General features: G+C 40.1%; 1 protein-coding gene across 3 annotated transcripts in view; it reads left to right on the forward strand.

The window, feature by feature from the left end:
- Positions 1–12,055, forward strand: part of LSAMP (limbic system associated membrane protein) — a 654,328-nt gene that overhangs the window by 617,725 nt on the left and 24,548 nt on the right. For 2 of the 3 annotated variants that reach the window (XM_059391908.1, XM_059391909.1), the window contains exon 7: positions 3,486–3,521. The exons of the other annotated variant lie outside the window; for it this stretch is intronic. In XM_059391908.1, coding sequence (XP_059247891.1) covers positions 3,486–3,521 — 36 coding nt within the window. The remainder of the gene's footprint in view (positions 1–3,485; positions 3,522–12,055) is intronic. 3 annotated transcript variants of the gene reach the window in all.

Raw genomic sequence — 12,055 nt, forward strand, 5'->3', positions numbered from 1 at the left:
CACACTGAGGACTACCATGCACCCACAAAGGAAACCTATCTTGTTTCCATGCTTATGTTGAGTTACTTTTAACACAATGGATAGGGAGGAAGGATAAGGTGATGAATTTAATGTGGTCACTCCTGATCAAGTCAGTTCTTACAAGGTGCTCTGCACCTGCGCCAAACACTTAACATACATGATCTCATTTCATCGTAGGTCCTAGTAGGGACTCCTACTTCTCCACTACACAAAGAGGTTAAGCAACTAGAGCAGCTAAGTAAAGCTGCTGGGATTTAAACGAGTAATCTGTTTCCAAAATCCAGGCTCCAGATCAATATGTTACCTAAGCTTGTGTATGTGGAGAAAATGTTAGGAAATGTATCTTTTGTAATTTGGAAGTGAGGCGATAGATAATTTCTTTCTCCCTTTTTTCACTGATCAAGGTCTTCCCAGTACTAAATATTGTCACATCCTTTCCCACCTCAGACTCTGTGGGTCACCTCCCATTTCATTTCCATTAACCCCCACCAACACGGGTCCCCTAGATTAGTTAGACTGTTGATTTATCTTTGGCACACGGAGATTCCTAACTAATATTCCAGCCTAGTGATCAGGGCTTGACCTCAGGACGGGAATATTCCCATATGTTAACGGACACTCCTCCTAATCAATTACCCTCTGCTTTAGAGAAATGTGTGATTGGGAAGGCATTTTGAAGCTATAAGTACAAAAAAATAAAAATGCAGAGAAATCTACACTGAGCCATACCACATCAGTGTGTAGGAGGTTTTCAAATTTTCTTTTGAATTTTAGAAGATCATTAACTTGTAAGCCTATACTTGATTAAATTTCCAGTATTACCTAAGCAACCCAGCACTGGAGGAAGCCCTTAAAATGAGGGCTTCCCCTACTTGTTTAGAAACCATTTAAGTTATCACCTCAGGGGTTCAGGGTTTAAATATATACCACTTGATGATTCTAGTTAAGACTTGGCAAAGCCTCTTAACCAGCTATGTCTGGATGCCACATACACATAATAAAACAATGTGAGCCGCTACTGGAACACTACCACATGTGGTTTGAAAGGACTGGCGGCAAACTTTTTACAAGGGCTCTCTGTGGCTACAATAAGAAATAGATGGGCATTTGGACATAATTTAGTTTCAGAAATAGGTGTGGAATGTGCTGACTTCCAAAAAGTTTACAGAACATCCGCAATACCCATTGAAAAAGAAAAGAAAATCATATCTCAGTTAATAAATTACCTCCATATATACACCTTATCATCAACTCCAGCCTTTGTCATTCAAGTGCTTTTAATTCAGAGGTTCTTCGTAAGTGTTAATGCCCCATTTATCTCATGGTGTCCCAGCAGAATCAACCAATCACACACATACACACACACACACACACACACACACACACTCTTAACAGACAAGAAACCGATGATCAGAGTTAAGGGTCTTAACTAAGAGCCACAACATATGTTTCTGGGGTCAATCTTAGGGCTCTGTTCCTAAGAAACTTCCAATTACCTGCTAAGCTCGGCTGACTTCCCCAAATGTTAGTAGCTCAAAGACAAAGCACATAGCAGCTAAGTTCCTACTCTCCCCTACTTCTGAGTTTCAAACGTTGAAGAATTTCTTTTTCATTTTAAGTGATCTCGCTTCCCATTACACTCTTCCAAGAGCCCACAAACCCTGGGCATGAATTATAAAATGCAGCAGAGCAATGACAGAAGAATAAGGACGAAAAGCTGGGGTGGGGAAGCATCTAAAGGAGTAAGTAAGATGGAGTTAGAGGGTGAGAGTAACCAGTGGGGCGTGGTAGGGCTGAGATGAGGAGAATTAGGGTGGAGCTAAGATGATGGTAACAAGCTGAGAAACCATTGAGAGGGCGATGAGAGGAGGGTGAGTGAGATGATTTCGGGGATATAAATGGTCTTGTGGAAATGAGGGCAGAGTGCATTTACCCAGCTGTGAACACTGTGATGAGAAAATATTAAGCTGAATCATTTAAACGGTCTGAATAATAATAGTAATAATAAAAATAAAATACAGTAGATAGAGTATCGTATGGGACAGTAGTCTCCAGCTGCTCCATAAATGCTGAAGGCAGTTTAGCTATTTATTTTCAAAGCTGGAAACTTAATACCAAGTAACCAGTGGAGGCTTAAACCATTTTTCTATTTGACACTTGTGTAACTAAGACACAATTGTTCACTGTGCTATTATTGACCTGTTCCATCTTAATGCACTTAGGAAACTTTGGCGTTTAAGCTACAACTTTCAGCCAAGCTAGAGAAAAGCTCCTTCCGCAAGGAGACCGGGTTTTCTTGGCATCCCGATGTACTGAGTGTCCAAATTCCAGGCAAAATCTACTCTTCCTAAACTGACGGAGCGAGATGGCAGGCAGATCAAATTTGAATATTATCTTGATTTTTGTTGATTTCAATTTATCATTAGTCCTTATTTAACCAAACAGCTAAGAGGGATATAAAGTGCAGGCTAATTATGTTGCCCTATAGGGTTTCTGGGCAGCGAGGAATGCATGTGACCCCAATACACCATTCTCGCTCTCTGAAAGAGCCTCAGAGGAGGATTTCGAGTTAAACCTAGGGTTTTGATAAGATAAATAGGGGATATCTTCAAGTCTGAGCTCTGCTTGCAGCATCAATTTATGATCAGTAGCTTACGGATGGGTCTGTGAGTGACACGTAAGCTCAAGTTCAAGTGTTCAAAAGAATGCTTTTTCTTAAATAAATAAATAAATAATTTTTAAAAAAAGAATGACTTTTCTTACTCAACAGGGTATATCATCAAGTAAATTTGGTTGGTTGATCAAATCTCAGGTGAGATTGTATTATCACAAGAGGTTGTATTACCACAAGAGACAAAATAAAATTGTCATGTCAATTTACTTATTTCCTTGGCATTACCCTTGCACTGGTGTTAGAATCGAAGAAATACCTGAGGGAAAAGTTGAATTAGTATTACCCAAAATAAATTTTCTACATACGTGGCTAAAACTGATAGGAGCTGTAGGACTCAGGGAGGGGAAAAGTGTCCTTAGCTATCATGGGTCCATCTCTCATGAGTTAAAGAGACCAGAACCAGGACGAAGTTGCATGACTGAATGTGATCATGACTAATTTATATACCTTCAACCCAGCCCTCCAAAAAACTTGTAATTTCGGTAGTTGAGTTTTTTCACTGTAGGGTAGGATCCCGTGTATAGGATTGCCACAATAAATGTTGTTTCCTACTCTAGCTAATTTTTTTTAAAGGCTTTAGATTTAAAATTTTACTAATAGCTCTCTGATACTTTGGTGTTGGCAGGAAGAACAGACAAATGCTTCACGGGAGATATAATCCTATAAGCTTGGAAATTCTTCTATTTTGTAATTATCTGAGTAGCTGAACATGAGTAAGATATATATAGAAAGAGATACAAATACAGATCTATATAAACTCTCCATGATGCTTACTATTTTTCCCCTATAGAGCGTGTTTCACCCACAATCCCCCATCCCATTCAAGGTCAGTATGATTTTTATGACTGTAGTTCTGTTGCTGGGTCATTCTCCATCATCTATAATGTGCACAACACAAACCGGGGAACACAGATTCACAAAATTCACATACAATAGAAATCTTTTTTTTTTCTTTAAACCTTCAAAAGAGAGTCCATCCATTGTCCCCACACCAGCTGATAGGCCTCTAACAGACCTGTCATCTGACTTAAGTTGGTCAGTTGCTGGCGAGATGACGCCAAACTCAGAAAGCAATTTTCTCTTCAATTAGTATGTATGACAGGTGACTGTGGACTCACATATTTGGAACACAGCCAGTTACGTTCTGCAGCTCATAAAAATACGAATCCTCCAACTGGCCACCCTCACATTTGGAGACTTATACAATCTGAATCTGAAGTCCTTGGAATTGTAGAAATGAATTTATCTAGTGCTGTCAAAGTTTGAACTCAGCCATGTTACAAGGACGTTCATTTTTCTGAAAATCTTGGCTAATCTGAGGGCCTTTCCTTTTAACCATGCCTATTTTAGAAAACTCAAATGAAAAAATAAGGTAGTCATTCTGTATTCCTTTTCATAAAACTTTCCACACACTCAAATTAAATTTTGCCTCCTACATCACATTTAGATGCAAGTTACAGCCCCAGCCTTCTAGCTTGAGGCTATTTAAAGGCAAATTGGCAAATAAAATTAAAACAATACAAAAAACTCTGAAATGAAACCAACCTACCATTGAAATTAAATTCCAGAAAAGTGATTTGCAAATAACGCTCAAAGACCTGAGAAAAAATGGAGAGTAGGCCATGCGGGGCCTAGTGTGGAAAAAATAAATCCAATTAAACAAGATTATTGTATACACTGTAAAGGAAGTGTGCTGAGAATTAAAGGTAGAAAGCTGCTGTTTTATAAGTTTGAACACGGATCATGTATCATTAACACTCACCCAAACTAAAAATTGGGCCAGAATTTGGTGAGGATGTTCAGTGTCAATAACGTGATGTTTTGCATATGTATGTATTCACATATATGCAAACTTATTTTAATTATATTTGCAATGAGGATTGCAAGGTTTCAAGGATCAACTAGACAGCTTAATAAAAAAAGTTATTCTTAAATTTTAAGAAGGGTCCAAACTATTTTTAGAACTCTCTTGAATAAAATTGTTCCCTGAAACATTAATGAAATCTGTTTCTTATCCCAGATACTAAAAATAAGACTTAAAATGTGCCTGTTTTTTAGACTTGACATGAAACTTCATGTTCGTGGAAAATATCCCATTTTGAATTCCTGACATGCCACAATTATTTTAAGACATTTATCTTCTAGTTTTGCTGCAAAGATTGACACCATTTTATCATGTTGCCATCTTGCAGATATCTTGACGTGACAAACACACACATACACATGTGTCCCAATGGATAACATTTTCAAAGAGGTCATGCTCCATCCAAGATGAGCTTGGAACATTGTCACTGTGCCTTTGTGAGAGCAGTTCTGCAGCCACAAACTCACATATTTATCTGATCATGCTTTATGATGTATATAACATGGAACAAAATGAAGTCAGTCACGATTCACAAAGGACAGCTGTTGGATATTGAAAAACAGTCTGGACCTGGAATGGAGCACGTTGGATTTTATTGAACTTGATCTTTTTTCCCACACACTGAATTGTTGATTGGAGAATGACCCGGGTTTGATTTGACGTTGTAGATAGACTGTAGATAGCTTCTTTAGATCCAATATAGAGACTGTAGTTTATCTCACTACTAATACTTCGGGCTTCTGCTGGTAGAAATTGAAAAGCTGTTCATGGAGACTTGGGATAGCTGATGTGTGAGGCTGAGAGAGAAAGATAATGCCCTCTTAAATCCCCTGTTTCTTACAAGGACTTTAACTTTGTAGAAATCAAATCCTTTTTTTTTCTTCTGTCCAATCAAGATGGCAATCCATGTGAAATGCAGTTTTCCATGGGAACAAATATTAACATATAGGATCCTTAACTCTTTTTATAGTGCCACTGGAATACCAAAATGTCTATGAAAAGCATGCCTACCTCACTTTGGTCGTATCTATAGGACAAAACACCTTCATTTAACTAAATACCATATATTGTCATCATCTAGGTAAAAAACGACGTGTCTACCATGCAGTGCCTGAGGTGTCTATAAACAGTTGGTTGATGCAAAGGTCCTTTTCCATCCCCCCATCATAAAAAGAGAGAACTTCCCCTCCTCTGTTCCAGTAACAGAAATGCATGTTTAATTTCAGCTGCTTCACTGTTAATATCTTTCACTGGAGGGTCTCCCCACCCCCAACCCCACTCTACATGGCTCATCAAGCTGACTGGGGATAAACATCAGAGTCGCAGCAGGAATGCAGTCCTAAACCCCTTCAAGCTGTGATTAAACAAAAACAAGGCTCAATAAATCAAATGTATTTCTCCTGGGCTTCCTTCATCATATTGCTTGATTTTCTGCAGTGATAATAATAATACTGGAATTACACCAAAGGATAATTTGTATGGTCTGTGACCAATCAGAAATTTTCAAATGTCCTTTCCTATTCAGCCAAAACCAAGACCCCAAAAAAAAAAAAAAAAATCTGTGTACTTCCCTGCTTCTTAATTTAAAAGATATACATAGATAAATAAAATACTGTTCCATCCTTGATCTGTTTCTGATAGGTGTTTTTCCCCATTAATTTTAATTTAGGTTTATTTATTCTGAAATGAGTCCTGAATTGCATATATTTGCATAACTACCTCTGACTATATCACTGCAGAAAATCCACTGAATTGTAAAATGAGGAAAGAATCAGCTCTAAGTGACTGAGGGAACTTTTCTCATTTTGTTAGGCTCAGATCCTTTCCTGAGGCCTCTGAATCCTGGGAAGTGATGCTACTGCTCTTGTCTCCTCCCCAAAAGCTCACTTGTGCATAGCCTTTCATGATGCTTCAGGGCATCTAGAGAGGCCTTCACGTTGAGAAGGACCACAGGTTCAAAACAAGGGGACAAAACCAGCTGCAGAAAGTTAAAATGAAGTAGAAGAAGAGAAAGGACAAAGACAAATTACCATTGTGTTGTTTTTATCACCCTTAGGTGAGGAATCCCCTTGAGTGGGGGATTCTCTGGACTCAATCAGCCCATCCTTCTCCCACCACTGCAACTTCAAAAAAGAAAAAAAAAAAATAATAATAACCCTGGGTTGAGTCTCACTTGCTTACCTCCCATCTGATTATTTATCCCAAGTGAACAGCCTTTCCATTCACTAACCCTGCGTGGCGAGTGGGTTTGGGAAATGTTGAGATTATCTTCCAAGCTCAGGCTTTGCACTGGGTTTGTTCACAGCTGCTTGCCATTCAGTTCCTGTTTTTCCATTGATAAAACACATTGCACATGGCTGGGTTTGCATGATTAATACAGCTGTCTAAAGCTTTCTCAGAAAACAAAACAAAACCCCCAAAATTAAAGTGTAAAAAAAAAATTAAAATCCAACCCACAAACAAACCAGGCGTGCAGAAATCTGAGGTCCACCTGGCATGTTTCCTCCCAAAGGGAGCCGGGCATCATTACGGGCGGGCCTGGCATCAGAACAGCCAGTAGGAGGAGGCCACATACCTGCTCTCACCTGGCACTCTGAGACCAGACTCTACTGGGATGGAAGGAAAGTGGGAGAAAAATCCTAAAATCAGTGCATGCCATAAAGATAACTAGACAATCCCTACAACTTCATTTATTTTCCATAGGATGTTATCCCAGGTATCAATGAGAAAATGCCTCTTTTCAGCTCCTTATTATAACAGCAGTGCCATCTCCTATAATAATAACAATAATAATAACAATAATAGCTAACATAGAGAGTGGGCATCTCATGTACCAATAAAGTTCTGAGGGTTTTTGCATGTATTAACTCAATTAATCCCCACAATCCTAAGAAACTAATATGCACCTTCTCCCACACTCCTTAATGATCAAAGTACACTCTACACCTTGCAGCATCCAGGCACATATATAATGCACCTATAGTGCATTATAAATAACCATTAGGTATGCTTCGTCATTAGATATGTATCTAATGAATTGTAAACACTCATCTAATTTATTTTGAGTATGCTTATAATACACAATACTTTTACCTTAATACCCATACACTCTTACAAAGTCTATTTCCAGACATACTCAACACAGAGACGTATGCCCGACTCACACAGAGATTTATATGAAAGCAGTCGTCTTTAAAAAACATGAGCCGAGGTATCTGGCATCAGCACATCTAATTTCACACACTTATTCAGGCTGATTTACATACACACCTCTATTAATCATGGATAATTACTAGCATTGTTCTCTTTAATTCAGTTTTTCCAACTGTGAAATGGGAAAGAAATTATATTTTTCATGCCTACAAGCTCAGAGTGTTTTTTAAACAATATACAAAAGAGAGCTTCAAGTTCCTAGAAGGAAAGCACACTGAATTTAAAATAATCGTGCTCAAATACACATACTTCTTACATTTTTTAAAAGTGCTGATATTTAAAGACACACTTGCATCCGATTGCCTGGATATTAGCTATTTACAAGTTTGGTGTGGCTTCATCGTACTTTGAGTTTTGACTGATTCTAGGAATGTCTGAAATGCTCCCTGCTAGCGGGTTTAAATACAGAAGTGTCCCACGGCCAGATAAAAAACGTTGTTTATTGTTTTTCACCAACATCATAATATTACACTTAGAGAAGCTTCACATCGCATCCTTCTCTATTGTGTGGCGTGCGTGTGCATACACAGACGCATACACACACACACATGCTGATACTTTCAGCGAGACCTTATCATGCACATTACCACCTGTCGGATCAATCCAGCATCCTCACTCTACAGAAAGTGCCCTTTTTCCTGGTCCAAGGTATAAAGCACATCCCAGGGAAGGTTTTAGTTTAGTTTTCGCACTAGCTGGTGGAGGAAAAAGGGAGCCTTGCTTTTTTTACTGATAGTACTTGGAAAGTAGTGTTAACGCAAATTTACAGCAAAATCATGGACCGAGACTAACACACATGAAGATCGTTAAGAGCTGACGTTGGTACCTGAGGACCCTCTCTGATTCCCTTCCTGGGAACAACAGGCTGACTTCCTCCTGATTTTCTTCAATGGCTGGGAACCAAGTGGGATAGTTGTGCCAATACCTCACCTAGAATCAATACTTCACCTGCCAACACGGTGATGCAACCATGGTGATTCAACCAGCAACCCAACTGTTGAATCCACTTCTGTGCCTTACTTGTCTCAGCTCTGCATTCTTCCTTCGGCTGTGTTCCCTAAACAACTCTGGGCCTCTCCCTGTTCAAATCTGCCAGCAAGACTAAACCTGAAATGTATTCACACTATTATTTAAATGTCCAACAGCAGCTTGGAAGTGTTACCTCTCAGAATTTACATTTAGCTTCAAGCTAAATGGCTAACAATCCTACAGCATCCGTGTAAAGGTAGGAGAATTTTTTGTACACTAATGCCTTTTCCTATTTTCCCAGTCTGTTTCTGCCTATGCCAGTCAGACTCTCCCGGTGAGCCTCCTGTACTTAGGCTTTGCTGTGCTATGTAGATTTCGAGAGTCAGCGGGGATTTGAAGATGAATATTTTTTTTTAAATCCCAGCTCCCACTAAATTTTAATTTGATGGAAATATTTCTCTTCTATGAGTTTTATGGGAAAAAAAAATCTTTCAAAGTAACAATTACATTTGGGGATTAAGTTTAAGTAATTGACAGTCTTGTCTTTTTAATTAAAAGGAATAAAGCTGCCTAAGAAGAGCTCAGTGAGATTTGCAGCAGAAAATGTTGGCATGACGCCCCAAAGGGTGAGAAGACCAGGATCTGGAATGGACAGAAAATGCTGATGCAGGTCTCTCTGGTCTTTCCAGGGAACCCCCAGCTGAGCTGGCCCTGGTGTTTGCATCAGTGTGCCATTTAACGGGAGGGCAACGTGGTGCTGTGAGGAGCTGGATAGAGCCAGGAAGGAGGCCCTTCTTTGGGAGCTTGGCTCTATGTTCAGAGACATTGTATGGAGCAAGTCCTTCAAGTCCTTGAAAGAAGTGGCACTATTTAGAGTCAAAAAGAAAGAATGCATACCCTCCAGGAACTCAAACATCTGACAGTCTCAGCTCCTGAGGAATGTCCTCATGTAACCCCCAAAGTGTAAACTTGAATTTTATTTTTTTTTTAAAGATTTTATTTATTTATTTGACAGAAAGAGATCACAAGCAGGCAGAGAGGCAGGCAGAGAGAGAGGAGGAAGCAGGCTCCCTGCTGAGCAGAGAGCCCGATGCGGGGCTCGATCCCAGGACCCTGGGTTCATGACCTGAGCCGAAGGCAGCGGCTTAACCCACTGAGCCACCCAGGCGCCCCTAAACTTGAATTTTAGTCTGCCCTTGAGCTCTCTCTATTTTACCTGAGATTCATATTCCTGCTCTCTGTACTTCTTGATTTTCTTTTACTCTGTATTTTTCACCATATTCACCTCACCCGACATATATACTTTTTCTTTGACATCCTTCAAATGAAACCAAAGAAAAAGTTTTGATAGTAATAACATTCACTTCTAAACCCTGGTTAGCAGCTATGCGAGCAAAGCCATTATCCCATCTATCTGGAGGACACATCTACTTCTGAAGAGGCAAGATACAAATTAACCTTAGTAACAACTTCCCTTACACAGTCACTCTGTCCTCACAGTGGTCTTTCATCATCACAAGTCATTTGTAGGTCTTAAATGAAACAGCACCTCCGTCGGGGGGAGGCGGAGATGGGCTTACGGGGCCCCACCTTACATGTCCCCTTGTATACTGCTGTGAAGAAACACACCTGCCAAGGAGGAACACAGCACGACATAATGAGTTTGGAATTCCAATTTAAGGTGTTCATATGTACCCAGATGTATGATGGGAGTAGGCAGACCACTCACTAGGACTCCACTGAGAATTGTCAGCTTATATCCACCACAAGTCAGTGGGGGGAGAGACTTCACAAGTCATTCATCGTGCTTCCTAATTGGACCCTGGGGAGCCAAGCATCACCATAGTTGACTATACTGTTCTGCTTATTACTATGCTGATTGTAGAAGAAAACACTTGCCCCATCTCTGTCACACATATGTGTGTTTTAACCCCTAGACAACACCACTAACAAAGTATCTTCACTATAAATCATAGCTGTCAGTCGGTTCTACTCTAACCGTCCCATGCTTGTAACAATGGCTCTAAATGAACCACTCACCTTGCAATTGCAGTTCCGGGATGACTTTTTTAACAGCCTAAGAGACATTGTTCAGGGCCACAGTAGCATTTAAAAAAAAAAAAAAAATAGTAAAAGGAAAGAGTTACGTCTTGGCTGATTGCCCATTCTGTGTACCATGCCATCCGCCTTAGCCCACAAAGCACAAGCATTCCCAGCCATGTTCTATGTTGGAAAGTTGCTTGACCATTCTGAAATGTTTTCTCGATTATACATGTAGAGTTTGTATGACTTGGGAGCAGGGAAGGTTCGGAAAACAGAAACACCTCTAGAAAGAAAGGGAGAAAGAAAGAAAAAGAAAGGGGGGTGGGGGAAGGGAGGGAGAGAGGGAGAAAGGGAAGGGGGGAGGCAGGAAGGGGAGAGAGAGAGGGAAGAAAGAGAAGAAGGAAGGCAGGAAGAAAGAAATCAAAAGGAGGGAAGGAAGGAAGGAAGAAATCAGACGGTATCTTTGTATGTTGAATTGCAAGTTAGAGAGGAGTAACGTGGGAGGTTTGTTCTATTTTCCTCCCTGGAGTTCCAGGACACAGGTAAGTTCGTCACTGAAAGCTGCTCGTTGTTGCAATGCTGAAAAAGAGCGGTCTCAGTCACTGGAAGTCGGTCTTCCCTTCGAGAACCAACCCTGCTAAGTCAGTTCCGTTAATAGTGTGACTTCTTGTTCTGCATTTACATGGACTCTCCACTTGCTTTTGCTTTGTCGAGTTTCTTTTAGAGTCCACGTTTTCTTGTTCTCGAGATTTCTAACCATTAGGAACACAAGAAAGAGACTTCATTCTCAACGGGCAGTGCAGGTTCATTTCTGGCTCAGCTTACCTGACAATGCACAGTATGTCAGTCACCCCATTCATCCACTCAGAAACACAACTACCCTCGTACTTTCTATGTGAAGCAGGCATGAAAAAGGTTTGCTAAGTTTAGGGTACCTGTGGAGTATTCAGGGAGCACAGGACAGAGACAGCTTAGCTAGCCCAGAGCAATCAGGGAAGGCTTCCAGGTGAAAGGGACGTTTAAAAGGCAGAAAGGAGAAAAGAGAGGAGCAAACATTCCAGTCTATACCAAAGTCTAGAATTCAGAGAGAGCTGAATTAATTTAATTAAGCCTAATTAACTTTCAAAATCTGAAAAAACACACTCTTTCTCAAATAGTTTCTTACTTATCCTATTTTGCATCTGGCCTGTTTTAAAAAGAAAAGAAATGTGATAAAACAGTGGGGGTTAAAAGTAAGGGAATCTGGGGTGCGTGGGTGGCTCAGTCAGTTC

Source organism: Mustela nigripes, chromosome 2 (genome assembly GCF_022355385.1).
Source record: "Mustela nigripes isolate SB6536 chromosome 2, MUSNIG.SB6536, whole genome shotgun sequence".
Lineage (NCBI taxonomy): Eukaryota > Metazoa > Chordata > Mammalia > Carnivora > Mustelidae > Mustela > Mustela nigripes.